The sequence below is a fragment of the Ixodes scapularis genome, unplaced genomic scaffold, assembly GCF_016920785.2.
Source record: "Ixodes scapularis isolate PalLabHiFi unplaced genomic scaffold, ASM1692078v2 PGA_scaffold1__304_contigs__length_218370807, whole genome shotgun sequence".
NCBI lineage: Eukaryota > Metazoa > Arthropoda > Arachnida > Ixodida > Ixodidae > Ixodes > Ixodes scapularis.
The window spans coordinates 138776773-138792794 of NW_024609846.1; the positions used below are offsets into that span (position 1 = coordinate 138776773).

A 16022-nucleotide genomic window follows, 5' to 3' on the forward strand; every position below is an offset into this window, starting at 1 on the left:
CTCATTTAGGCAAAGTTCACTTTCCAAAAAAAAAAAAAACTGGAATGCATACTTAATCATTTCAAGTGACTAAATAATAAAAACTAAACCAAATATGGGCGTTTTATTTTATGTTATTTAATATGGTATGTGATATTATTTTTTCCTAAAATTATTTTATAACCCTGGTAGCAAGTTTTTAGTCCATTATTATAGTACTCTGTTTATTGCCATTAGCTTCTATGTTTGTGCCCACAATCTGGTAGATATTTTTTATTCGCTTGCTTCCACAAAACTGAGGTATTTTATTAAAGTTATACATGAGTTTGTCTTACATAAACGCTGTTTCAGTCTTTATCAGTTTTCCTCTCAAATGCGTAGAATGTTTAAGGCAGACACCTATATGTTAAAAAGAAACAGCGAAAAGATACATGCGGTGACAACATAGTTACGTTCAGAGGCTGTCAAGATTTGAAAACTAATTCTAACGATAGAGAAGGCATGATAGTTTAAAACGGTTTGTTAAGCCATTGTTAAAATATATAATATTACATGGCTTTCAAACCTCAGGCCATATGACCGTTTATACCATGCGTCGATACTTAATTGTGTTGTCGCTTCATTTGCGTCCTTTGTGTGTGTTTAGTCCAACTTTTTAATTGTGTGTAGACTACACGTGCTCGCTTGATTTATCAAGCGAGAATATGTAGTCTAGATAAAATTGTAGTCCTAGTAATTAGATGCGTATTCTGGATATCGTCGAGAATCTAGCGTTGTGTTCGTGTGCCTTCTGTCATACTCTTCGTCTTTGTGGTGCTGTTTTATTTATTTTTATTGATAACGCATCACTATAAACTACCACCTTTGCAACGTTACGTTTTCTGATAATTTTTGCACATTTTGTTTCTTGTAACTTTACTAAAAGATGTTCATAACATGTATAGATATAAAATACGTTCCAAATTTTCACCTGACGAAGATAAAAAAAGAAATTTCCTGAAACAGCGTTTACAATCCAATATATCAAGCAAACACGTTCTTGTCATGCGATGTCAAATGCAACACCAATTCAATTTGAAACACAGTGTGGAGTGCAATTGCTGTCAATAAAATTAGTATACCGTCTCAGTTTTATTGGACCAATCGTGCTTAACCAGCTTCTTCTAGTCGTTCCGTGGCTGAGAAATAAATATGTAAGAAATCGTTCCAAACAACCATTTACCGAAAGCATGTAAGGAGACTTTACGCCATTTCGAGTTTTCAAAATACCCCGTCACTTAAGATAGCTTTTACCTACAGCCGCGGCTCATTGTCAATAATTTTAACGATGCCTGTATAATTTGAACATTCCAAACAGAAAAACAAATTATGTAATACCGCAGTTTATGTTTGCTATTCACGATTATTTTTTTCTGTCAATTATAATAGTGTGTCATCTCATAGAACGTACTTTGGGGTACAGTTATTCTAGCAATACTACGGTGTCCAAAACGCGTCTCCGACTGGTGTGTTTACCGGGTCCGAAAATCTGGTCCCTCAATCTTCGCCCTATGACGTCACAGAAGCATCATGCTGTCGCCGGTCGCGATCCTGGCGGTGTCACAGCAGCGCTAGTGGATGTGACAGGCGCCTGTTCGCTGTAGATCGCTCTCCTGCTTGACAGTCAACAGAAGCCTCGGCAGCCAGGAGTCGGGACGCTGCGACAACAGCGACACTCGCGTTCGCTCGTGCTTTTTGCCGGAACTTCGACGACCAACTACCAGGATCGCGCCATGTCCGACAGCGTGTGACACTCCATGTTTCTGTGACGCCGTTTGTTGCCACTTTGGGACCCCTTTTCTATGCATGAGTGGAATAGGGCGTTAATCATGCCAGTAGGAGACACTTTCCAGGCCCCATGCATGCCGCGTGTAACCCACATTTTGTTTTATTTCAGTGGCCTCACCGAGTTGTTCGCCTGATTTTAGGACGAAACAAAAAAATAATATCGTAATTAGTTTAGGCTGTTCGTGGGCTTGACTGCTGGACGATGGAGGAAGGCTGTGTCGCCGTCGACATTGACTCTGTCGTGGCCTTTGTCACACCTGAGCTCCCAGACGACGAGGATGTCGCTTCGGATGATGCAGTCGAATTTGGTATTTCGGATGAAGAAACCGTTGTCGGTATCGTCACATTGGGCACCGGTGTCGGCAAAGTTTTACTTCGCTCCTGTTCCAGCTCGTAACCCCTTTCTGCAAAAGATGAAGCGGCAAAGCTTTATAAAAGGCTGGGTGGCCTTCGCCGTGTGTAGCAACGGGAGTAGAATTGCGCGAGAAGGCGATAACCTAAGTTTAAGAATACCGTTTTATTTATCTTCTAGCGTTAACGTTCTGTGAAATAGCCTACCCGCACTTATTCATCTTGCACCTAATTGCATTAAAATAGGCCCCTTAACGGGAATTTTCGAAATAAAATATATTGATTGATAGAGTGAGAGCGAATCCGACGTAGAAAAATTAATTTGGCTGCAGAACACCTCTTGAGAGTGCCAAAAATGCAATGCCAGAAACAAAACAAATATATGGAAAACGCCAGTCAACACTGGAATGGCTATACACTCTAAAAAAATCCGTTCTTAAAAGGTTCTTCGACACCCCAAGAACTCTTGCAGCTCGAGAAGAACGATTTCGCCTAAAGTACTATCGCCATCTGGCACACTAGAAGAGAAATTGGGTGATAGATAGCTCTTTCGCTTCGAAAAGGGAGCTTAAATGAACCCCTTACAAGTTTTTTTTCGAAGATCCCTTTTGACGACTGCTTAAAATAGCTTTTTAGTGTGCTATATATGGATAAGTCGAAGAACCATTCAGAGTTATTTTACAAGATTTATTTTAAACTGTTGCTGGCAGGCAATGATCTAGTCTAAACATTTTTACGGTCCTGAATGTTCCTTTGTTTTTATTCTCATTAATTATTTGATTATGAAGTTTCAATGGGTAAATATTTTTCAATTCTTAGTTCCCAAAAAGCAAGTCCCTACATAAGACCAACCTGATCTAGAAGATAACAAAGATAGGCAAATCCTGTTCAAGAGAACCTCATGAATTGGTGCTAGCAAATTCAAATCTTGCGCAATTTTATCACAGAGAAATACGGCGAAATAGTGTTTTTTGTCGTTAGGCAGTCTCACTAATGACGTTATATTAATAGAAATGAAAGCAAAACGTACATTCTTTTGTTAAGGCCACACCGTCAAATAAACATTTGGAAAACAAAAATCCTATAGTCAAAGCGGCTGAGATCTTTCATCTCATGATAGAACAAAACTAAAACATTACACAGTTTTGTATATATCGTCGTTTTATTGCAACGTAGCGCACTGAAATATGCAAGGCTAATATATTAACTTTTTGTTGAACTACATAAAAGGCTTTTCCCGAAGTTTAAAAAACACATTTCAATTATAAATCAATTAAATGCGAATTCTCCTTGCTTCTCATAAAAAATGTAATTGTTTCACAGATCCTAATAATTCGAAAGCTTTCCATCGAAGCGTCGCGCTTCAATGTGAAAAAAAATATCATATGGCTATCGTTAAGTCAATGCTTTTATACATGCTTAAGCTTTATTTACTTTTGCAGACTTTCGTAAGCCTTACAAAGAATTGTCACGAAGCATTCATCGGCCAATAATTCTGAAAATGGCAGAAAAAAACTCCTTTACAATTTTTTGACACATGAATAATAAATGGCATAGTATTTGTGCGTTTTGCGTGTCTCTGTAAAAATATGACATATATATTACTGCGAACGTGCGAATAATCGAGTAGGGAATTAACGACGTCGGACAATACCTTCTGCATTCTAATTCATTTGCACGAGCTGCAGCTTTTTTTTTTCTTTTTTTAATTTATATCTCTACAATTTCTTTGTTGCATCTTTCATAAATGATAAAACTGAATGTTCCTCCCATTCACAATCGTTGCACTATTTAACGTGTAAGCCTAATTCGTTTCTTTAAAAACATTTATTTTCATTTTTTTCTTTTTTTAACTTTTTCTCAGAAGTGATGATTTAAATACCGACGACCAGTTCGCGCTTTCCACTTTACCCTTACTTCCTACTCTCCCTCTTTCTGCCATGTCCACCGTTGCCTGTTTCCTCCCCTATGGTGAGGAGGATCTTCTGCCTTGCAGAAGTCGTCGTCGGCCTTTAACTAACCCTTCCAAGTAGAAAGTCTCTAGTTTATCCTTTATTAGCTCAAGCATAAACTGGCTGGCGTTAATATGTCTCGCAGGATTCGTATAGTGTCTTAGGAACACCGCGTGTACATTTTAACAGTTTTTGTCTGCTCTTTTGACAAGTCTAAACGCCCCATTTCGCCGAAATAATTGGGACTCCAAAGGTTTCCAATGAAGAACATGGGCCTAAATCGAGGGGCATGTCATTGCAAAAAAACAAAAACCCAACCGTTTAGTGGGAGCTCTATAGCTTAGTGCGATTCACTAACCTTTGCTGTTGAAATAGCTCCACTACAGCATATACGAATTATCTCTTGTGAATACATGCCAGAATAGTTAAAGATGTTATCTTTTTTCAACTTCGCTTCGGACTCCACTTTTCACTCAAATTCAAGCTAAAAATTGCTTTATATTTGGTTCCAAATTTCGCGACGTACTCACCCCTTGCTCTCTCTCCAAGGACTGTGGCCGTAACAAAAAGGCAGAAGGCAAAAACGCTCATAAATATGAGAGTAAAGAGAAGCCTTCGCTCTCGCTGAGTCCAGTGTCCAATGTCCATGTTCATGCTCTGTGTGTAATAAAGAAGAATTCAAACATTAGGCTTTAGACAGAGCTCTATGAGACACACACCCTCGAAGCAATTTTAGCGGCTCAACACGCTCGGAAACGGTCGCGTGAAAGTGGGGCATCAATACTACTAAGCTTTGAGCGTGTTGTCACATTGGCACATTGTCACTTTCCTTCTGACATGTTGCGCGTGTCTATCTTATCATTCATAAAAATATGAGCTGCCTGCATTCTTCTGTTCAAAAGTTCGTGTATCTTTCATGGTACTTTATTTTTAAAAGTGTAGAGATAAAACGAAGGCAGGTTTGAAGACCGAAGCTATCAAACTAAATGAATGGATGTTTTTATCCCAATATACGTGTAACTCATATTAAAATGTATTACGTTGGAAACACCCTCAATAGATATACCTAGGAATAAAGCTTGTAAAGATAAATAATCTTTAGAACGTCTTGACAACATTTTTCTTATTTGGTAACACGAAAAGTAGGTTTATGTATAACTGACGCATAAAACCAGATTCTTTTCAAATAATATTTATTAATGTAATGCTAGGTTTTCCTGCAGTTTTACCCCGTTGTAATTGAATGACATATGACGTCTTTTCTGTTGCACTTCCTATAACAATGTTTATGGTCTTGTTTATACTGGTCTATGATTGAAATAAAGATTCGTGCCATTTGACTTCTTTATACAAACAATTGGTACTGTTCTTTTTATATTATTAGGGGTATAATATTATTCAATGTACTTACTGATTAACCAAATGATGCATTAGGTAGTAACTAAATGTTTAACCGGACAAAATTGAACCAAGAATCATTTTTGCCGCTGCACTATTTAACATGAAAAAATTAAAGGGAAGGTTTCTGCTTCACCGGGACTCATCGCTTGTAGGGCACTCAAGCGTTTTTTTTTTTTTTTTATTTCAAGATGTTCCTGAATATTAAATACCTAACACCATATCAAGCGCCAAACGTAAGAACCAAACAAAAGGTAAATGATACATCTTACCTTTTTTCTATCCATTTATAGTAGTAGTAACTGGCAACTTAATGTCAGAAAAACAGTATACTTATTCTTGTTCTGTTCTTTGCTCTTTAAGCGCTTCTGTTGTGAGTCAATTACATTTGAATGTATGAAAAAATCAATAAACAGTTTCAATCGAGTGCACACTTTGCATTCTCAAATACGTAATTAAATAACTATCATATTGAAGTGCTTGCTCTTTAGAGTAGGCCCCTGTCTCTCCAGGTAACGATTTTTTCTTGACCTCATATACGGGGGGAGGTCCAAAATAGTGTTAATTTTAGAAAACTAGTTCAGTGCTACTTTAGTTCTTTTTCTTATTTGAAACATGGTTTATTCATCCCTTCCCAACGCTATTGCCACTAATGACAATTGATTTACTCACATATACCATCTTTCATCGGTTTCTTAGCTGTTTTTAGACCAACTTGATTAAATTACCTCGGACCTTTTAGCTTGTTTTGTGCATAGGAGCCTTGATTTTCGAGAAAAGCTAGACGTTAATTGGTGCCAAAACGGACATTAAGGTTAAACTTGAACCAGATTGATTCTCGAGGTCCAATGAACAGCGTCACATTATGTTCTTGAGTTTTTGGAAAACAAAATCATTATCTCCAGAAGTGCATCAACATCAGTGCCGATTAAGCAGAACATTGTTGAAGTAAGCTTTGAAATGCCAAGCAAGCATTAGTGAATTTATATTCTTTTTCTAAATTAAGCTTTTGGAAATCCAACATATCAGACCAATTATATCAGTGTTCCTATTGGACAAATTAACCGTTTACTTATCGAATAATTGTCACGAAAAATTGGTTAAAAACCTTAGTTGATGCACTGCCCCGCAATCAATGTGTCCTGCATTAACAGTTTGTGTCCATGGTAAAAAGAGTGTAAAAACCATTAATATATATATTGATGTGCCAAATTGCAACTAACTGTTTTAAACATGAACATCAAGTTGGATCAGGGTAAACATAGTTTAATAACCCCGACGTCCACACAAATTGAACAAAGGTAAAATTGACACTATAATTTCTAGCATATGTTCTTAGCAAAATAACTTTAAGAATAATTTCAAACGAATGTTTTTAATTACATATATTCTAATTAGACAAAAACTTGTCAAACGAACTCCAACAAACCCCACAGTCCACAAGCATACCAAAACATTTGGGACAAGAACCTCGGGCCGATGGTATCACCTTCAAAGTTGGCGTCCCGTATAAACATCAAAATACCCGAAACAGTCATTTGACCAGCCAGCACTTAACCGTGCCGAAAATCTTTCTGACAACTTAGAATCTTTGCGGTTTCTACGATACGGATGTGAGTACACGTCTGCATTTTAAAACGCGCCTCTTCATTCCTATAGCTAGGGATGTTGCGAACTTTCTTGAACCTGATGTTCGAGTAATTTGGCGGACCTTCGATCTTTTGTCAACATTCGACAACGTTCGACTGTAGAACAGTTATGTCCGACTTCCACACGAATTGTTCAAGTATAGGGAAAAGTAATTTATATAGAATTTACTTTTAGGTCTTAGGAAATTATCATTAATGTTAACGCTATGTGATACCAAACATAATTTTTATTAGTATTATTTAATTTGTCTGTTAGATTCATATGGTGTACCGGATACATATCACACATATCCTCCATGTGGGTTAGCTAATGTTTATTGTTCGCGCTTGAGCAAAGCAGTCGCACGCTTCATCGAGCTTTTGTAAAACTTCGCATTAAAAGTTAAAAAATAAAAGAAATCTCATAAAACACGAATTTCATCAAGCTCGCAACATTTCTGCATATTACCGTGTGATGTTCGCGCTCAAAAGAAAAAAAAATATCATATGCTGACATCAACAGCCGCGACGACAGCAAATTCCTAGGCGACTTACTACAACCTCGGAAATCATGCAGGAAGTCATCATTAAAAGAGCAACATCGACGAATGGCTGGCGCCACCGAATGTATCGCTGTTCCTGCATTAAAGAGAGTACGAACGTTTTCCAGCAAAGCCATAGATCAAGTTATAAAGATGATGCTCAAAAAGGTAGCTTGAAACATGTCTCGTGTCCGTCACGAGATATTTATTACTGCAGAATCGCGTGCTAACCGAAGCAGATCCAGATTACGTGTCGGCTGAAGGCGTGTTGGTCGCTTGCCAAACACCTACGCCCCCACCTTACTGGGCATCTTCGCAGAAATCGGTTGTCAAGAACCCCCCCCCCCCCTCTCTCTCGACGCTCCCTGACCTCATCTGCGCCCGAGCATTTTCCGCGTCGTCACGGTGAACAAGAGGCACGAAAGGACGACGGCGAGGAGACGCGTTGTTACAATTCTGAAATAGTCATTTCCGGAAAATCCCACAAGGCTTCTCGCCAATCCCACATTGCACCGCGCGGCGTGGGGCATTGTGGGGCCGTTCGGAAGTACGCTCGGGCCGGCTCGCGTTACCCATTCTAGCTCATCTTCCTTCTCTCTTAACACTGTGAGTTTAGGACTCAAAGAAATAAGAACGACCACATCACAAAACTAGTACGCGCCTTGTTTTGTTATCGTTCTGCTTTCGTTGCTTTCGAAAAATTCGTAATGCCAAAGAAACTTGACCCGCTCCTTCTGTTCATAAGTACTCCACGCGCCCGACATTGGATTGCCGTCGTGCGCACCAAAAAGACGATGGATATTTCCGAAAAGGGTTATTCTGCATTTCGCATGAGTTGCTTTGATGGATAAACAGAAATACAACGGCAACATTTTTATTTGTTTTGTTTCTTTAAGAAAGCTGTGCATCCTTGCTTTTTTTTTTAATATATACGTGGAATATTTTGTTCGTGTTGACGCGCGGACAACTTTTCCGGATTTCGTTTTTCTCATGACATGCCTAGCCGGCCTGACATTATGTTTAAAAATGTCTATCAGTTGCTCGACTCGCGGTTTAAATTTTCAAAAGTATTTTGTACTGTCCTCCTGTCCTGACAAATGTCTATAAAGCAGTATTCCCCAATTAAAAATGATTTTTCAGACGTAGCGCACCTTAACAATTCGTAGTCACTGAAGAAACTGGGAATATAGAAACCAGCAATGCATTTGATGGGGCGGCATCCGATGTGAGATCAGGGATCACGGAATTTAGGCGCGGGGGGGGGGGGGGGGGGGGGGAGCCGTGGGAAGCTTCCCCGCATGTGACTATCGGTCCCCAGCTAGTGAACTTTCGCCATTCACTGATAAGAACGTCGATGAACAAATAACAAAAATTTATAGAAGCATGAAGATAACGCCGTGGTAAACACTACGTGCTGCGTTTCTTACGGGACTCGCAGCTCATAAGGTAACCTAACTGAAAAGGCAAGGATACATGATTTAGAAAAATTGCGGTGCACGAGAAAAGAAGGTTTAGACAACGTTGGCAATTCCAACGCAAAACAAGGTATGTGGTTTTACAAGGCGAATGTTAAAAACAAACATACGTACAATTCGCGAGCAAGCAGGTCTATAGGCAACGTTTTACTGGAGTAAACCTCTTCCGACGCGTGAATTCTATGTGGTCTCGCCGAGCAAATAAACTTTTTTTTTGTGCGTGCGTGCGTGCGTGCGTGCCTGTGAGTGTGTGAGCGCGCGCGCGCGTGTGTGTGTGTGTGTCTGTGTGTGCGTGTGTGTGTGTGCGACGCTTGCGTGCATGTGCGTGTACGTGTGTGTGTGTTTGTGTGTGCGTGTGTGTGTGCGCACTCCGATACAAACTACGCATGTGCTATCGCAGAAGACTCGCATATGTGCAGTTCGTACCAGAGTGCCCATTGTACCGTATGGGATGTGCAAAGACGGTTCCCTAAAGCTCTCTACTGCTATCGAAGGTATCGGAACAATCTACTAAAACTCTCTAATGTGGCAGTGACGCGGCAGGCTCATTGACCCCTGCGGATTCCGCCTTCGAGTGAAACACCCTTCGAACGTCGCCATTTGCTGGGGGTGTATCTCGAAACAACCCATTCTTATTTGAACCCTTCTCGTTTGAACCCATTCGCAAAACGCCCTTCTCGTTTTATCCTTTCGCGTTTCGTCCCTTTCTTATTTATACCCGTCTCATTTGAACCCATTATCATTTGAACCCTTCTCGTCTGAACCCCTTCGCAAAACGCCCTTCGCGTTTTAACCTTTCGCGTTTCGACCCTTTCTCATTTGAACCCGTTGTCATTTGAACACCGTAGTGAGGTATAGAAAGAAGGAAAAACAGTTAAGGATGAAGGTTGAAGATGAAGCGAAGCGGCACCATCTCTTGCATAGCACATGAAACAATTTTCCTTATGCCTGCGTGCCGCCCCGAGTCTGTTGACGTAGCTACGTGGTCACATGGTGAAGTGGTTTCAAAAGTGCTCGCGCAGATTCGGTACTTCATTTCTCTCCTGTCGCTGTATGTCGTTAAGATGTCGTCGTGTGGAGCGGATGGATCATTGTGCTAGTCGTGTGCTATTGCTTGTAATGGCCAATTCGGGTGTTCATTACCCCTGAAAAAAAGTTTTCCCATATCTTCGGTAAGGGCGTTCGCGTGGTCAAAGGCTGGCGGGTGGAACCTTTTCGGGTTGCGCTTCCCAGGCGTGTAGCGGCAATTTACCAGCAGCAGAAGTTTTCCCGAGCTCCAAGAGGTCGGGCAGCTTGTCTGGCAGGCTGTATCCGGTATCGTCACATCCGAATCGGGATAGAAAACCAAACGAAACAATGCTCGTTGATGCGGCAAATAGCTGGTTCGAGTGGCAAACGAAGCCATCGAGACAGGCACCATTTTGTGCTCTGAGACAAGATAGCGAAAACAACGAAGAGAAATATAAATTATGTTTCAAAGAAAGTCAACATTTTTGGAAGAATTTATCCAGCCTGAGCAAGGTATGTTTGCTAGCTCTGAGACACGGGCTGCGTCATGCATCACTTTATTTTACAACTCTGTAATAACAAGTTATTACACCGCTGAAAAAAAGTATGCATAGTGATGCACTTTGAAACTTGAACACGCATTACAATTTCAAGGAGGGTGAGTCCAATGAGAAGATTGAGGATTCTAAAAAAGGTACCAGAGAGTTTTAGTAGATCGTTCCGATACCCCCGATAACGATACTATGCATGCGCAAGGGAGGCGGTGGCGGAGTATCGGGTATCGTTATCGGAGTCATGGGAACGATCTACTAAAACTCTCTACTAACAGTAAACAGAATATGGAAAGCGACGCTGGCAAGCCTCTGTGGCAACAGTTAATCGAAAATCCAAACGAAGTTTATTGAAATTTGACTCGCGTGCGGGCAGCACCACACTGATTTATACATCTGCCCTTTCATTGATTTTATATTTTAATATTTTGTCAGCTGTACGGACGGTGGTAATACCAATATTTTGAAAAGTTTTGTGAAGCCGCTTCTGTTTACACACATCTCAAAGAGTCGTAATTTATGTTGTTGGCGTATGCAGCGTGCTCATGGTACCATAGAATGATCGAAGAAGTTAACAGAGCTCACTCGCGACCCAGTCAAATAAAAACGCCAGTTCATTGTGCTTTGCATTCGGGTGGAGAGGGTCACGTGATGCGCCGCTGGCGCGTTTTTGGTCGCCGGTGCCACCGGCAAGGGCTCGAAGGCAATTAATTACCGGAATTCGCCATAAATACCGCAGAAAGATTGCGAGATCATGATGTTGGATTAATTTGGGTTCGAAATGAGAGAGTTTAAAATGAGAGAAGTCTTTCTGACAATGGTCAAAACCAGAAAGTATGTTTTGAGAAAATTTGAAATGAGAAAGGTTAAAATGAGAAAAGTCGTTTTGAAAAGGGTCAAAACCCGAAAGTTTGTTTTGAGAACGGTTTAAATGAGAAAGGGAGAAACGCGTAAGTTGTTTTGCGCTGGGTTGAAATGAGAAGGTAAAAACGAGAAGGTAGAAATGCGAACGGGTTCAAATGAGAACCACCCTTTGCGGGACATGCTGTGTTTTTCCCAGTTAATAAACAGTTTTAGTAGATTGTCCTGATAACACCGATAACAGCAGCCCATGATTATACGATGCACGTGCAAAAGCGTCGGCGGAGGTTTTTTTTTTTTTTTTTTGGTGGGGGGGGGGGGGGGGCTGGGCGGTTGTGGGGATATTTATACAGCGTGTTGTTGGTCAACCATTAAAAATTGCGGCCAGTCACACGCTGCAGATGAGCGCAGTACAACCGCTAGCCTGGGGTCTTTAACCTGCACCACGCAGTAGTGATACACGACCGCACGCTGGTACGATGCTCATCCAGATTGAAGCGGGCAGGGGTGGGGCTCGAACCAAAGATCCCTGGGTTCTGCAACGCGAGCTTTCGCCCACGCGGCCGCCGGTCCCCCCCGTCGGCGGAGTATCGGGTATAGTGATCGGAGTCATCCCCCCCCCCCCCCCCCCCCCCTAACGAGCTACTCGCTAAAAAGAGCCCGTGCGTCTACTTTCCCGCTCAATAGTCGGAGTACCAATCACCGCAACTTACGGAGGCAGCCCAGTGGAAGACGATGCCGAAACATATGATTAGACCAAAAAAGCGCAGTCCTAGTTAAGACATCAAGCAATGCAAATGTGACGTTTTGCATTGCTTAACATCACAACTCAGACTGCGTTTTTGGGCCTAAACATACGTTTCGGCCTCTTCATTCGCTGAGCTGCCTCCGTAAGTTCCGGTGATTGGCTCTACGAGTGTTGTGCGGGAAAGTAGAAGAAACAGGCTTTTATTTTAAGGTGTACTAAAATTTTCTATTACCCGCTCACCCGTGCGTGCACTGCAAGAATATAAGCGTGCGGGTATTTTTTTCTTTTTTTTTCTTTTTTTAGTCTGTCGATGGCTGAAGCTAGGTTACGTGTTTGACTATATTTTGGAGAGGTATCTGCCTATCTACAACTACCAGGATAAGCGTTACTTCTCTAGCCACAACCGACAAGGGTCAACCCACTGCATCGTCAAACTAGCCAGCCCTAAATTCGCATAAAAATTAGCGAATGAATAAATAAAGGAATCATGCGAAAGACAACTTCCCTTTTCTTTTTGCGTTCCTGTACCTGCCCGCCTTCGCAACAACGTTTAAAGTTAACTAGGCGTTAATGATATCTAGGATATTAATCATCTTAAACTTTGGAAACAAACAAGATGCAAAAGCTTCGCCAACGGCTAAATTCTTGATTTTGGGTTTGACAGCGAAACAACTCTTCCTCTAACCATCCCCCAAAACATTATTCTTCAAAAAGCATATCAGCAGCCGATCTTTTTTTTTTTTTTTTTTTTACCTTAGTTGCCGATTAATGCATAAATTATAGAATAGCTAGATAATTTTATTGTTTTCAAATATCTAACACATACATTTTTGACCAAAAAAAACATTAGGATTTTTTTCAATTTTAGTAATTGTAAACGGAACGCTTTTGTTTTCACAAAATACCATTAACTAAGAAGAAAGGTGCTCAGATATGACTGACCACAAAAAAGAGCATCGTAATTCAATTCAATCAAGTAGGTAATGTTACTTAAAGACTGGCAAGAAGATTCCTTACTTGAGCGTGTCACTTATTCCAGTTCAAGAAGGCGTCGCAGGCTAAAGAAACGTTCTTGTTCTTCTCGCAGTGAGGTCAGCCGCTGCCGCGCGAATATTTCTATATCAGCCGCAAAAGAACGGGCCTGAGTTTTGGACTTGGTGCTTCCCGGACAAAATGGACCGCTACCGCTACCTAAAACAGGATGACAGAGACGCATAGTCGGCAGCGTTCCGCATCGCCGACTTTCATACGGGCCAAGGCGAAGTTCACGCCGTGACGTCAGGCTTTCTGAGTACGGGTTGGTTTTATCGAGCGGAGCGCTACGTTATCAGCTTGCAAGGTATGCGGGTAATGCCCACCTGTCACTGAACACTGCAGTACCGTTCTTTTAACGGGCAAGTGATTCTGGTCCCTATCTTTGGCGGCAAAGTGAAGCATGTTTTTATTGCTGAAGTTCCGCTTGAGCAATATACAAACACTACGCGATGGAAAAAATACTCTCACCTCACTCGACGTTTTATCTATTGCAGAGGTTGGCAACCTTTTGCTGTAGTCGACTAAAGAACGCGAGTGATATCTCTGGATTAAGCAGCGTTCTCTTGATTTAGGTACACGAAACGTTAGTTTTCTGGTGCCCCCTCTTAGGAAGATTTGTGGTGTTCCATATCTGTTGGCAAAATGCGAACATTAACTATAAAACCGCTGATAGCAGCAAAACGTTTTGTGGAAGCTTAACTGTCATGTGGAAAACGGACACTTATTTCATGCGCCTCGATCTGGAAAAGCAGGCTCAGATATACAACCGGCGCGCTACAACAACAGCTTCAATTAGTGCCGCTGCGAGCAATCGTACATTTGAAAACTTTGATTTCAGGGGGCCTGCGTAAAACTAACGCAGTCGTTCGCAAAAAAAGCTCCCTTCACCCCATCCTTCGTTTGGTAATCAGCGAGCTCGATAAGGCAAATCTCTTGACTTGTATGAGGTTTTCCCTTATAGGTTCTCGATCATATATGCACCAGTTGTTTGTAAGAAATTTGAACCCGGCTTTTCGCACCGCAAAAATAAACTAGACATTGCGGGAAGGTCTAACTCCGTCAAAACGTAGCCCCAGCCGTGTGTGCAAGATGTCAAAATGTCAACACTTACCATTAACAGAATAAAATGAAATTTAGAGGTAAAAAACTGTTGTCGCCTATGAGAGGACACCGTCCGTGAGAAGCAGCAGACGAAATGCCCCTGTTTGCGACCGCATCTCACAGATGGCACCACTCGTCCTCGAAGCTTCCCGCGCTCCCCCCGACAGGCGGCAAAGTTAAAAAACCTGACAAACTTACCGCATCCTAGCGCCCAAGTTTTTGGTTGCTAATAGAAGGAAACAAAGCTAAATAAAATATCTGAAATTGTAGTCACTCGGGTTCTACATGAAAAGGTGTCCTTATAAATACCGAAGCATACGTCGTCTGCTTCTGTCTTTACAAATACCCACCCGCGCCTCATTGATTGTTTATATTAAGTTGTATTTTATTACCAACTGGTATTCCCTTAACGCGCAAGCGACGAAGTGAGGTCGTACTTTGTTACACCGTACTGAGGAGGTTCAAAAAGGTCAAACGCAAGTTTTTTTCGGACTATGGCTTCGGCCACCTTCGAAGTCGGTGATCTGGATGTGGGCTCGGCGCTTTGCAGAAGCGTGTAACGTCAAGAACGAAACTCACGTCTTACACGTTCGGGGCCTTCGAGGCAGATCCCCATTTGTCTCTGCGAAGAGCCGCGCGTTTGTTCGGAGTGTCCACGCACATCGTGCGCAAAGCTCTCGGCGAGATGCACCCGTACAAGCTTGGCCTGATTCATTAGGCCCGGACACTAGGAAAAGCGGCTCGATTTTTACCGAGGCGACCTCCTCAGGATTGCTCAAGATCCATCACATCTGCAGTTTCTGTTGTTTAGTGATGAGGCGACATTTCACCTGAACGGGCAGGTGAACACACAGAACTACCGCTATTGGAGTTCGACAAATCCGCACTGGACGTTCGAGAAAGCCCTTCAGTCGCCGAAGGTAACAGTTTAGTGCGGTGCGGAGTCTGGAGAGAAGGCGTCGTTGGCACCTTTTTCTTCAACGACAACGCAACTGGAAGCACGCACCTGAATATGGTGCAAGATGACTTCCTTCCCGAGCTGGAAGCACTGCACATGCAGCGGAAGTGACGGAACGTATGCATGTTTATGCAGGATGGTGCGCCCGCCCAATGGTCAACGAGTGTAAGGCACTGGATGGGCAATACCTTCCCATGTCGCTGGATGGTCTGGAGACCGCCGAACATGCCGTGACCGCCCCGATCGCCAGACCTCATGATATGTGACTTTTCGTTTGGGGGTTTGTGAAGTCCCAGCTGTACAAGGGCCGCATCCCCACACTCGACGACTTAAAGCTGCGCATCGGGAGAGCGTTCGCTCTCATCAGGGACGAGATGCGAGGTGCTGCATTTGGATAGTACGTGACCAGGCTTGGCCTCTGCACTTGGCGCTAGCAGGCCACGTCGAAGCCCTGGTTGCAACTGAATTTGAGCCGTAGTGCCCTGCCTAGGACTGACCTGAACACTGTCTACGGAACGAACTCACACCTTTCCGTCAAGTCTATGATTTATTTATTTTAATACCCTGACAAAGGCCCTTTTTAGGGCTGCCAAATGATGTTGTCACGG

General features: G+C 42.2%; 1 protein-coding gene across 1 annotated transcript; it reads right to left on the reverse strand.

Annotated features, from left to right (window-relative positions):
* Positions 1 to 1076: 1076 nt before the first annotated feature.
* Positions 1077 to 7756, reverse strand: LOC115316188. Its single transcript, XM_040214436.1, has 3 exons — positions 7691 to 7756; positions 4640 to 4766; positions 1077 to 2210 (listed from the first exon to the last, which is right to left on the reverse strand). Exons 1-3 carry the CDS (start codon positions 7721 to 7723, stop codon positions 1978 to 1980), a joined length of 393 nt encoding a protein of 130 aa, XP_040070370.1. The 5' UTR covers positions 7724 to 7756; the 3' UTR covers positions 1077 to 1977.
* Positions 7757 to 16022: the final 8266 nt, after the last annotated feature.